General features: G+C 46.5%; 1 protein-coding gene across 3 annotated transcripts in view; it reads right to left on the minus strand.

The window, feature by feature from the left end:
* MDM2 (MDM2 proto-oncogene) overlaps window positions 1–12,770 on the minus strand; it is a 47,921-nt gene that overhangs the window by 3,479 nt on the left and 31,672 nt on the right. For all 3 annotated transcript variants that reach the window (XM_029597226.1, XM_029597227.1, XM_029597225.1), the window contains exon 10: window positions 10,122–10,199. In XM_029597226.1, coding sequence (XP_029453086.1) covers window positions 10,122–10,199 — 78 coding nt within the window. The remainder of the gene's footprint in view (window positions 1–10,121; window positions 10,200–12,770) is intronic.

Genomic DNA, 12,770 nt, shown 5'->3' on the forward strand with positions numbered 1-12,770 from the left:
AACAAAACCATACAAGACATAAAATCAGGACACGTTAACAAGTCCAGCACCTCCCCCTTTCTTAGTTATAGACCTCATGGTTCTCTCACATATAACATCAGATAACACAAATTCATTGATCACATTAAGAAAAAGCCTCCCCCAAATGTACAAATCGGGCAGCTGCCCTGCAGCGAGAGAGACAAACTCTTAATTCTGTTAATAAAATGCATAGAGAGAGTAGGAGCACTATAATAATTTTAAGTCTCCATCTTTATGCGGTGTTAGAAAGGGAGTTAACCCATCTTCCCCCAACATATAAGAAATAAAAAATAAACTCAAACAGGCAGCAGCCAGGTAAAGTATCTGGATGTGGTTGCTAGTACACCAGTGCTCAGCGCAACACCAGCACTGGCTGGCTCTACAGCTTAGCTCATCGTGTTGCTGGTAGGATAAAAACCTCATTGTTGGTTTTTGTTACAGAAAATAAAGATTAGATTTTCAAAACCCGACAGAGTGAAGCTGACTCCTTTAAGTGTACAACATTTAACCTGCTTTCCTTTGTCCAATAAAACAAGCTAGTGGTTGTGTAACCTCTCTCTAGGGGTGATCTGGGAAACTATAGAACGGCGAGCACTCTTCCATCTAAGCTGTGCACACGCACAGTGGTTGTGTGCACACAAGAATTCCCAATATTATTTGCATTATAGCTGCTCATAATGCACAAATTTGAACTCAGTTTATAAAAAGTTGCACAAAAGAAAAAGAAATTTTGCCCTCATAGCCTTTCAAAAATTAGAAGGAACATTTCCGGTGAGCCAGATGTCGATGACAGACAAAATGCTAGATGTGTCATTCTTAAAAACAATCACTGGCCATATAGACACACACACAGTGCATTCAAAAAGAATTCAGACCCCTTCGCTTTTTGCACATTTTATTGCTCTACAGCCTTATTCTAAAATGAATATGCATTTTCCCTCCTCAATTACACTCAATATCCCATAATGACAAAGTGAAATCAGCTTTGTAGAAATTTGTGCAAACCTGAAATATCCCATTTCCATAAGTATTCAGACCCTTTACTCAGTGCCCTGTTGAGGCCCCTTTTGCAGCGCTTACAGCCTCCATGATGCTACAATCTTGGCACACCTGGATTTCGGGATTTTCTCCCATTCTTTTGTAGCGATTACAGCCTCCGTGACTCTACAATCTTGGCACACCTGGATTTGGGGATTTTTTCCCATTCTTTTGCAGCGCTTACAGCCTCCATGACGCTACAATCTTGGCACAGCTGGATTTGGGGATTTTCTCCCATTCTTTTGCAGCGCTTACAGCCTCCATGACGCTACAATCTTGGCACACCTGGATTTGGGGATTTTCTCCCATTCTTTTGCAGCGCTTACAGCCTCCATGACGCTACAATCTTGGCACAGCTGGATTTGGGGATTTTCTCCCATTCTTTTGCAGCGCTTACAGCCTCCGTGACTCTACAATCTTGGCACACCTGGATTTGGGGATTTTCTCCCATTCTTTTGCAGCGCTTACAGCCTCCATGACGCTACAATCTTGGCACAGCTGGATTTGGGGATTTTCTCCCATTCTTTTGTAGCAATTACAGCCTCAATGACGCTACAATCTTGGCACACCTGGATTTGGGGATTTTCTCCCATTCTTTTGCAGCGCTTACAGCCTCAATGATGCTACAATCTTGGCACACCTGGATTTGGGGATTTTCTCCCATTCTTTTGCAGCGCTTACAGCCTCCATGACGCTACAATCTTGGCACACCTGGATTTGGGGATTTTCTCCCATTCTTTTGTAGCGATTGCAGCCTCCATGACGCTACAATCTTGGCACACCTGGATTTGGGGATTTTCTCCCATTCTTTTGCAACGATTACAGCCTCCATGACGCTACAATCTTGGCACAGCTGGATTTGGGGATTTTCTCCCATTCTTTTGTAGCGATTACAGCCTCCATGACGCTACAATCTTGGCACACCTGGATTTGGGGATTTTCTCCCATTCTTTTGCAGCGATTGCAGCCTCCATGACGCTACAATCTTGGCACACCTGGATTTGGGGATTTTCTCCCATTCTTTCTGCAGATCCTCTCGAGCTCTGCCAGGTTGGATGGTGAGAGTCTATGCACAGCTGTGTTCAGGTCTTTCCAGAGATGTTTGATCGGGTTCAGGTCTGGGCTCTGGCTGGCCCACTCAAGGACATTCACAGACTTGTGCTGAAGCCGCTCCTGCATTGCTTGGCTGTGTGCTTAGGTTCATTGTCTTGTTGGAAGGTGAATCATCGCCCCAGTCTGAGGTCCAGAAGGCTCCGGAGCAGGTTTTCATCAAGGATCTTTCTGAACTTTGCTCTGTTCATATTACCCGTGGTCCTGACTAGTCTCCCAGTTCCTGCAGATGAAAATCATCCCCACAGCATGATGCTGCCACCACCATGCTTCCCACTGGGATGGTATTTGCTAGGTGACGAGCGGTGCCTGGTTTCCTCCAGACATGACGCTTGGCATTCAGGCCAAAGAGTTCAATCTTGGTTTCATCAGACCACAGAATCTTGCTTCTCATGCTCTGAGAGTCCTTTAAGTGCCTTTTGGTAAACTCCAAGTGGGCCTTTATGTGCCTTTTACTGAGGAGTGGCTGCTGTCTGGCCACTCTATCATAAAGGCCAGATTGCTGGAGTGCTGCGGAGATGGTTGACCTTCTGGAAGGTTCTCCCTTCTCCGCAGTGGAACTCTGGAGCTCTGTCAGAGTGACCATCGTGTTCTTGGTCCCCTCCTTGAACAAGGCCCTTCTCCCCAATTGCTCAGTTTGGGTGGGCAGCCAGCTCTAGGAAGGGTCCTGCTGGTTAAGAACTTCTTCCCTTTAAGAATGACAGAGACCACTCTTTTCTTTGGGACATTCAATGCTGCAGCAATTGTTTTATACCCTTCCCCAGATCTGTGCCTCGACACAATCCTGTCCTGGATGTCTGCAGACAATTCCTTCGACTTCAAGGCTTTGATTTTGCCCTGACATGCAGCCAACTGTGGGACCTTATATAGACAAGTGTCTGCCTTTCCAAATCATGTCCAATCAATTGAGTTTACCACAGGTGGACTCCACTCAAGTTGGAGAAACGTCTGAAGGATGATCAATGGAAACAGGAAGCACTGAGCTCAAATTTGAATGTCATAACAAAGGGTCTGAATACTTATGCAAATGTGATATTTCAGTTTTTTATTTTTAATTTGCACAAATTTCTACAAACCTGATTTTGCTTTGTCATTATGGGGTATTAGGTGTAGACTGAGGAGGGGAAAATGCAAATTATCTAATTTAGAATAAGTCTGTAAAGTAACAAATGTAGAAAAAGTGAAGGAGTCTGAATGCAATGTAGCTTAATGGGGAAAAGCAACATGGATTTAGCAAATAAGTTTTACCAGTCTTTCAGATTATCTGAAGGTATAAATACATATGTAGATAAAGGTAAGCTGGCTGATACAGGGTATTTGGATTTTCAGAAGGCATTTGACAAAGTCCCCCATGACAGAACTCCTCAGGAAATTACAAAGTCATGGGATAAGAGGCAGGAATCTAATTCTTAGTGGAACGCAGGATTTGGTGAAAGAGGTAACAGCAGTGAGGCCACTTGGCAATAGTGATCATAACATGATCAAATTTAAACTAATAACTGGAAGGGGGACAATATGTAAATCTACAGCTCTAACACAGTTTTCAAAAGGGAAACTTTGATAAAATGAGGAAAACAGAAAAAAAACAAAGGTGCAGCTGCAAAGGTTAAAAGTGTACAACAGGCTTGGACATTTCTTAGAACAGTCCAAAATTATTCTATGCATTAAGAAAGGTGGAAGAAAGGCAAAACGATTACTGGCATGGTTAAAAGGTGAGGTGACAGAGGCTATTTTAGCTAAAAAAAATCCTTAAAAAATTGAAAGAATCCATCTGAAGAAAATAGGATAATGCATAAGCATTGTCAAGTTAAATGTAAAACATTGATAAGACAGGCGAAGAGAGAATTTGAAATGACTTTGGCCGTAGAGGAAAAAACTCATAATGAAAACTGTAAATATATACAAAGCAGGAAAACTGCAAGGGAATCGGCTGGACCATTAGATGACCAAAGGGTTAAAGGGGCTCTTAGGCCATTGCAGAAAGACTAAATGAATTCTTTGTTTCTGTGTTTACTAATGAGGATGTTGGGAAGATACCAGTTCTGGAGATGGTTTTCAAGGGTGATGAGTCAGATGAACTGAACCAAGTCACTGTGAACCTGGCCAGATTGACAAACTAAAGAGTAGTAAATCGCCTGGACCAGATGGTATACACCCCAGGGGTCTGATGGAACTAAAAAATGAAATTTCAGATCTATTAGTTAAAATTTGTAACCTATCATTAAATTGTCTTTTGTGTTTTCCAGAGTGGCCTGGATCTGCTAATCACCAAATTTCTGATCCAAGGATCAGAATGCAGCACTCTATCTCTGGGTAGCAGAGAGATGCAAGTGCCCCAAAAGCTAATGGCTCACCCACAGGAATATAAGACCACAGGAGAGCAGCCAGGGCTCATGCAACAGTTATAAAGATGAATGCTGTGATCTTTGGCATAGACAGTAATGCTGCCTCTTTACAAGTGGCATAAAAGGGCTCAGTACTGACACCTTTTAATATTCTATGTGAATGGAATATAACTTTCCTTGGGAAGAAAAATGCATTTTACATTTTCCCCTCTCACAGAAGATAAAGGGAATGTCACACAAGAACAGGCGGCCAAAAGTTATCACTATTCTGAGAAGAAGAAAATGTATCTGGGATACAGGGCTGTGGGAGGAGAATAAAAGCCATCTAAGTGTGGATGAGGAACATTTAGTAGGTCAGGCTGTGGGCATAAATGGAGTGTCTATGGTGGCTTCACATCCCATGTTGGAGAAATTACTTACCTGATAATTTCATTTTCCTTAGTGTAGACAGATGGACTAAGGACCAATGGGTTATGCTCCCCTGTCAGCAGGTTTCAAAGCTGACGTCATCCTAGAAACACCCCTGCAGTGACCTCAGCCCTTCAGTATTCTCTTCAAAAGCCACTCTGGACATACTATTGAAAAAAACCTGATTAAAAACGGACAACCGTAACTGTACTCAACCAAACACTGAACCCCAGTAAGATTATAGATGCCCTGATCTAGGGACTGGATGACAGCTTACCCATAAACTCTTGAAATCGATATCCATTCCACGGTTGAATCCTTGGCACTGTTCTTGGGCAGCCGTGGGCAGGATGCTGAGTCCATCTGTCTACACTAAGGAAATCGAAATTATCAGGTAAGTAATTTCTCCATTTCCTAGTGTGTAGCCAGATGGACTCTGGACCAATGGGATAAACAAAAGCTACTCCCGATCAGGATGGGTGGCTGCCTGCGATCCGGTTAACACTGCTCTTGCAAAGGCTGCGCCCTCCTAGGCCTGAACATCCAGGTGATAGAACATGGAGAAGGTGTATAAGGAGGACCATGTCGCCGCTCGGCAGATGTCGACGAGAGACAGCAGTCTAGTTTCTGCCCATGAGACTGCCTGAGCTCTAGTGAAATGAGCTTTAACCTGAAGGGGTAATTGCTTTCCTGCCTCCACACAGGCTCCTGTGACCACCTCCTTAATCCAGTGAGCTATGGTAGCCCGCGAAGCTGCTTCGCCCTGCTTCCTTCTATCGTGAAGGACAAACAGGCAGTCCGTCTTTCGGACCGGTTCTGAAACTTCCAGATACCTCAACAAAAGCCTACTGACATTCAAATGGCGGAGGTATTCTTCTGCATCCTTGTGCTTATCTAGGAATGGCAACAAAATGTACTGATTCAAATGAAACTCCAAGACTACCTTGGGCAAGAAGGACGGAATGGTACGAAGCTGTAACACTCCTGGATTCATCCGGAGGAACGGTTCCAGACACGTTAATGCCTGTAGTTCAGAGATGCGACGTGCCAAGGGTATAGCCACCAGGAACACCATTTTCAGGGTTAATAAATGCAAGTAAAGACTGCGCAGCGGCTGAAAGGAGGGCCCTACCAAAAACTCTAACAGGGGTGGCCAGAGGTGCTTCACCTCTTTCAGAAAACGGGCCATGTCCAAATGAGCCGAAACAGGAGAGAGCCGCTACCTGGACCTTCAAGGAGTTAAGGGTCAAACCTTTATTCAAGCCGTCCTGCAAAAATTCTAGAATTAGTGTGATTTGACCATCCAAGGGGGAAATACTGTGCTCCTCGCACCAGTCCTCAAATACTTCCAAGACCCACATATACGCTAGGGACGTAGAGAACTTCCACGCATAGAGTAAGGTGGCAATTACTGCTGCCGAATATCCTCGCTTCTTCAGGTGAGCCTTTCAAGGGCCAGACCGTAACACAGAATTGAGTCGCATCCTCATGAAGGACTGGTCCCTGCTGTAGCAGGTCCCTGTGCGTTAGGAGGCACATGGGGGGGTCTCCATATGAAGTCACGCATGTCCTCATACCACGGACACCTGGGTCAATCTGGAGCTACTAGCAGGACTACTCCCCTGTGGTGCTCAATTCTGCGAATGACCCTGCCTAAGACGGGCCATGGAGGGAAGACATATTGCAGCTCCTCTTCCGGTGAGGTCTGAACGAGAGCATTGATCCTAGGGTCAAATGATCTCTTCTGCAACTGAAGAATGGGGAACCTTCGCATTGTGAGATGCAGCCAGCAGGATGATGGACGGTAGACCCCAGCGATCTACTGCCAACTGAAAGGCTTTGGCTGACAATGCCCACTCTCCTGGATCCAGACTCTCCCTGCTTAGGTGGTCTGCTCTGACGTTGTCATTTCCTGCGACGTGGAAGGTTGAGATCATCTGTAGATGTATTTCCGCCCATTCCATAAGGAGATCTATCCTGCTGGTTTTTGGTTCCACCTAGGCGATTGATGTAGGCTACCATTGTTGCATTGTCCGAAATTACACGGACCGCTTGACCTTGGAGTACGTGGCCGAATTATAGAAACACCAATCCGACTACCTGTGCTTTCAGGCAGTTTGTGTTCCATAGGGCCTCTTCCTTGGTCTAACACCCCTGGGCCGTCAGTTCCTGACAGTGAGCTCCCTGGCACCAGAAGCTTGCGTCTGTTGTGAGTACCAGCTAGTTCGGAGGGGACAGTTACACCCCTGCTCAGATGAGCTTCCTGCAGCCACCATTGGAGCCAAAAGTATGTTTCCATAGGTACGTGGAGGCGAATCGAATAATCTTGAGACAGTGGGTTCCAACGTGACAGCAGGGAGCATGGAAGTGGTCGCATGTGTGCCCTCATCCACGGCACTACTTCCAGGGTTGCTGACAAAAAACCAATGACTTGAAGATAGCTCTACATTGTTGGGCATATTGTGTTCATCAACAGACACACTTGGGACATCAACTTCCTTATCCGCGTGGCCGGAAGACCTTGCCCTGCTTGGTGTCAAACCGGACTCCCAGATATTCCAAGGACTGGGAGGGTTTGAGACTGCTTTTGTCCAGGTATACGACCCAACTGAGTTCCTGAAGCAAGGAGGACACCCTGTTGGTCACCCAGAGACACTCTTCCATGGACTTTGCCCAGATCAACCAGATGTTCAAGTATGGGTGCACCAGATTCCCTCTTTTCTCACCGCTACCGCTATGACCACCATAATCTTGGAAAATGTTCTGGGGGCAGTGGCCAGGACAAACAGCAGTGCCAGGAACTGATAATGGCAACCCAGTATTGCAAAGCATAGGAAACTATGTTCTTGCCGGATTGGAATATGTAGGTAGGCCTCGGATAAGTCCAGGGAGGTTAAGAACTCTCCTTATTATACGGCTATTATAATGGAGTGTAGGGATTCCAAGTGGATATTAATTACTCGTAGATGTTGGCTGACGCTCTTGAGGTCCAGGGTGGGGCGAAAGGAGCCTTCCCTCTTGAGTATGGTGAAATAGATGGAATAACGCCTCATATTTTCCTGTGGTGCAGGTACTGGGATTATAGCCCTCATCCTGAGGAGCCTTAACAGGGTGCTCCACTGCCTGCTTCTTGTGCTGGGAGTGGCAAGGATATATCAGTATGTCCTCAGGAGTGCTACAAAATTCCAGCACATATCCTTCTCACATAAACTCTAGGTCCCATTTGTCCGAAGTGATCTCGACCCACCGTTGATAGGGGGTCGACTGTTCCTCTTCTATCTCCTCATTCAGAGGGTAGGTTGGCAAAACTTCATTGGGGGGTTTGGGATGAACCTGAACCAGAGCCTGACCCTCTATTGGGCTGCCAACTCCGAAAGGACTGAGACCTCCCAAAGGACCGAGACCTCTGAAATTTTGAGTTTCTGTAGGGGTGAAAGCGTTGGGAACCCCTGGATCGACCCCTCATGGGCGAGGAGTGCTGTAACTGCTTTCTCTTATCTTCTGGTAGCCGGGGTACTAGAGATTCTCCCCATTTACTGGCCAGCTTTTCCTCTCTGCTTCTGAAGAGGAGTGATCCTTTAAAGGGCATCTTTGTGAGATTTGCCTTGAAGGTTGTGCCTGCTGACCAATTCTGCAGCCATAGTTGTCTTCTGGATGTCACCACTGAGGCCACTCCTCTGCACCCATACGAAAGCTTGAAGACCTTGAAAGAATTCCACCCAAGAGAAGGTGGCCAGTCCATGCCTAGCCAGGAGGTACTGGGGTACATGCCGCTAAATTTCCTTCTTCCGTGGATGACCCTGTCCCTGGGTTACTCAGATCCATGGTACTTCTGGTTAAGGCTGTGGCTGACCCATCCTCTGAATGGGAGGAGCCGGGCTTAGCAAAGTCTGGGGAGGCCAGCTCTCCATGGGCTTCCTCACAGTGCTGACATAAGCAAGAATCCAGATCAGACTGGCCGCCTAATATGACAAGCAGCACAGAGAGAAAGATGCTTATGTTTCTTTGCTGCTGGATCCATTGGCGACAGTAACTACATGCTCAGACGGCTTGCGCTTGAAACTTTACACCCACAGATTTTGGGCGCCTACGCAGGCCACAGAGAGGCACATTCACAGGCCGTGCGCTCGGCTTTACTTGCATTCTGCGCTTAGGAAGTTGTGCGTGTATGTATGCCCGCGATGTTATGCACGCAGCGCATTCGCAGAGCCAACATGCACTGTGCAAACCGAAGCTCTATAGTGGGCAATACCGGCACAAAAATGTGCGCAAGAATGCACCCCTGCTGCCTACCACGCGGTGTGCCGACCAAGCCTAAAATGAGGCCTAGCCCACCGGGAGGCCACTGAACTCACTTGGAAAGCCCACTTCCTCTAACCCCAACGGAATCGGGAATGTCGTCAGTACTGCGTAGCAAGCAAGGAGACTGGAGGAAATGTTACCGAAAACCCTACAATGACTCTCAATTGTGAGGAAATCCTTTTTTTAATTTTTTTTATTTTATAAACGTATCTGGGCTCAGCTAAGTACAAAGACGGTCTCCGGCTGCAAGGGGAAGAGGGCTTTGGCCGTCACCACCGTGCTCGGCTTCCTGCACCTGCTGCCTTTCAGCTGCTTCAGCAGCAAAGTCCACACTGGGAACCGGCTACCGGACCAAGCCACACCTCTGAGGGATCTTGGAAATCACCTCCGGAATTCTCAGCTGGGGGAGGGACCTTTAGGTATCACCGCAGGAGAGCGGGGCTCAATCTTTTCTCCAATTTAAAAGTAGAATTTCTTCTTCTAAAGGGTAAGGTGATCCCCATAGGGAAAGCATGTCCGCATCTGCTGGAGCCGGAGAAATACTGAAGGGCTGAGGTCACCACTGCAGGGGTGTACCTAGGGTGACATCAGCTTTGAAACCTGACTCCATCTCCATCTGCTGGCAGGGGAGCATGAACCCATTGGTCCTGAGTCCAGCTGGCTACATGCTAGGAAAACTTAAATTATTTTTTAAACTGTGTCAAAACAGATGTATGCCTGTGTTAATATCCCCCGAATAAATCCTTTCATGGCAGCTGATACTAACAAACCCTTAATCTGATTGCCTGTGAGTAAGATGCTAATACAGAACAAACCTATACAGAAAGGGTGAAAAAAATTGAATTCTAGGTATAAAAAGGTTCTAGCAAGCTGGGAAGCTCAGTGGAGTTTACTTACAGCCTCTGAAATTTCAGGATCACCATCAAAGGAATCCACATTGCTGTCCTCTGCTTGGTATATTGTTACTTGATATACCTAGAGAGACAAGCACAATTATTTAAGAGAGGGGTTTTACGCACATGAAGCCTTAACCGAACAGTGCACACATACAATTCACATTACACAAGATGGGTGTGTGGTACCAAGCTCTCCATGTCACCTTCCCGCTCATCCTGAAGATGTTATATCAGTTACTAAGGGAAAGGCCATAAGGTGATACAGAGAAGAGCAACAAAAATGGTGAAGGGGATGAACAGCTAGACAGGTTAGGGCACGTCAGCTTGGAGAACAGATGACTGACGGGAGCTATGACAGAGGTTTATAAAGTCATGAGTGGGATGGAAGAGAAATAGGGAAAAGTTATTTACTCTTTCAATTTATATTAGGAATAGGGGACAGTCTTTGAAACTAACAGATGGTAGATTAAAACCAATTTTAAAGTATTTTTTCACTCAATGCACAAACAAGCTGTGCAATTTGTTGCCAGGGGATGTGGTCACAGCAACAAACATAGCAGGATTTAAGAAGGGGTTGGGCAAATTCCTGGAGGAAAACTCCATAAACTATTAACTAGGTGACTCTGGGAAACCCAATACTTTCTGCAAGGAGTGAGCAACAAGAAACTGCATCTACTTTTTGCGATGCTGGGCTCGATGGACCTTGGTCTAACCCGCATGGCACTTATGTATTTACAGTATAAGAACATAAGAACATGCCATGCTGGGTCAGACCAAGGGTCCATCAAGCCCAGCATCCTGTTTCCAACAGTGGCCAATCCAGGCCATAGAGCTTGACAAGTACCCAAAAACTAAGTCTATTCCATGTTACTGTTGCTAGTAGTAGCAGTGGCTATTTTCTAAGTCAACTTAATTAATAGCAGGTAAAAGAAAATTATTCCTTACCTGCTAATTTTCGTTCCTGTAGTACCATGGATCAGTCCAGACCGTGGGTTATGTCCCCCTACTGGCAGATGGAGTCAGAGCAAAAACTGAGAGGGCGGTCCCTCATAACTGGTGAATGCTCTGTAAACCTTCATATTAAGAATATCCAAGCAATAAGGGAAAACACCTTGGATGGATCAATATAAATTGAATATCATGGATCAATACAAAACTGAATATCAAATGTAAACAAGTCTAAGCAAAAAACTTGCAACTTGAACTCTTAATCAGTCCCATAATTACACAGTTGAGCTGAAAGATTATCTCAAAGAACCCCCAACAATCCGTAGGGTGGGCGTCTGAACTGATCCATGGTACTACAGGAACGAAAATTAGCAGGTAAGGAATAATTTTATTTTCCCTATACGTACCAGGATCAGTCCAGACTGTGGGATGTACCAAAGCTTCCTTAGGTAGGGTGGGCCATTGATAGCCCAGTTCGAATGACCTGATCCCCAAAGGAGCCCATGATCGGTGGTTGAAGATTCAAGCGATAGTGACGTGCGAATGTGTATAATGACTTCCAGGTAGCCGCTCTGCAAGTCCCCTGCGGAGAGGCCGCTCGGCTTTCTGCCCAGGAGGCTGCTTGAGCTCGGAGAGAATGAGCCTTTATACCGTCTGGCGGTGGACGCCCAGCGCCAACGTACGCTGTAGAAATTGCTTCCTTTAGCCAGCGAACAATGGTGGTTTTAGAAGCCTGGTGTCCCTTCTGGGGACCACTCCAGAGGACAAGAGGTGATCCAATAAACGGAAGCATTGGTAGCCTCCAGACATCGAAGGAGGACACACTTGACATCGAGGCGTCTAAGCTCTCTGGAATCCTTGTCCTGGAAGGATGGCAGCTCCACCAACTGATTCAAATGAAAGAACGAGACCACCTTTGGTAGAAAAGATGGTACGGTACACAAGGATACCCCTGAATCTGTGAAACGTAGATAAGGCTCTCTACATGACAAGGCTTGAAGCTCCGAAATTCTGCGAGCGGAACAGATAGACACCAGGAATACTGTCCTGAGAGTGAGGTCCTTGAGGGTAGCTCTCTTCAGAGGGTCAAACGGTGGACCGCCTAGAATTTGAAGGACCAAATTCCAGCTCCACGAGGCGTATCGGTGGCTTCACACGCTTTACTCCCTGTAAGGACCGGACTATGTCAGGGTGCGATGAAAGAGTAGTTCCATCTTGATGATGGAGGGCACCAAGGGCTGCCAGCTGTACTCTGAGGGAACTGTAGGCTAATCCCATCTCCAGACCTCGCTGCAAGAAAGATAAGATCTAGGTATTGTCGCATGACGTGGAGAAAGTTGTGTAGACCCGGACATAGGACATGGAGGTGGAAGACTTCCTAGCCTTGAGAAGAGTTGAGATATTAGCCTCTGGGTACCCTCCTCTTCTCAGCCGGCGCCGCTCAAAAGCCAGGCCACTAGACAGAAGCGATCTCCCCAGTCGAAAAATACTGGGCCCTGTCGGAGAAGGTTTGGCAGATATTCTCAGTCAAAGTGGGCCGTCCACCGCTAGGGTTGACCAAGTCTGCAAACCACGGCCGTCGAGGCCATTCCGGAGCTACCAGGATCATGGGCCCCTGGTGACTATTCTTCGTAACACCTTTCCCACCAGGGGCCAAGGCGGAAGAACGTAGAGCAGGAGGTCCTGCAGCCACGGGAGAACT

Source organism: Rhinatrema bivittatum, chromosome 4 (assembly GCF_901001135.1).
Source record: "Rhinatrema bivittatum chromosome 4, aRhiBiv1.1, whole genome shotgun sequence".
In the NCBI taxonomy this organism is placed as follows: domain Eukaryota; kingdom Metazoa; phylum Chordata; class Amphibia; order Gymnophiona; family Rhinatrematidae; genus Rhinatrema; species Rhinatrema bivittatum.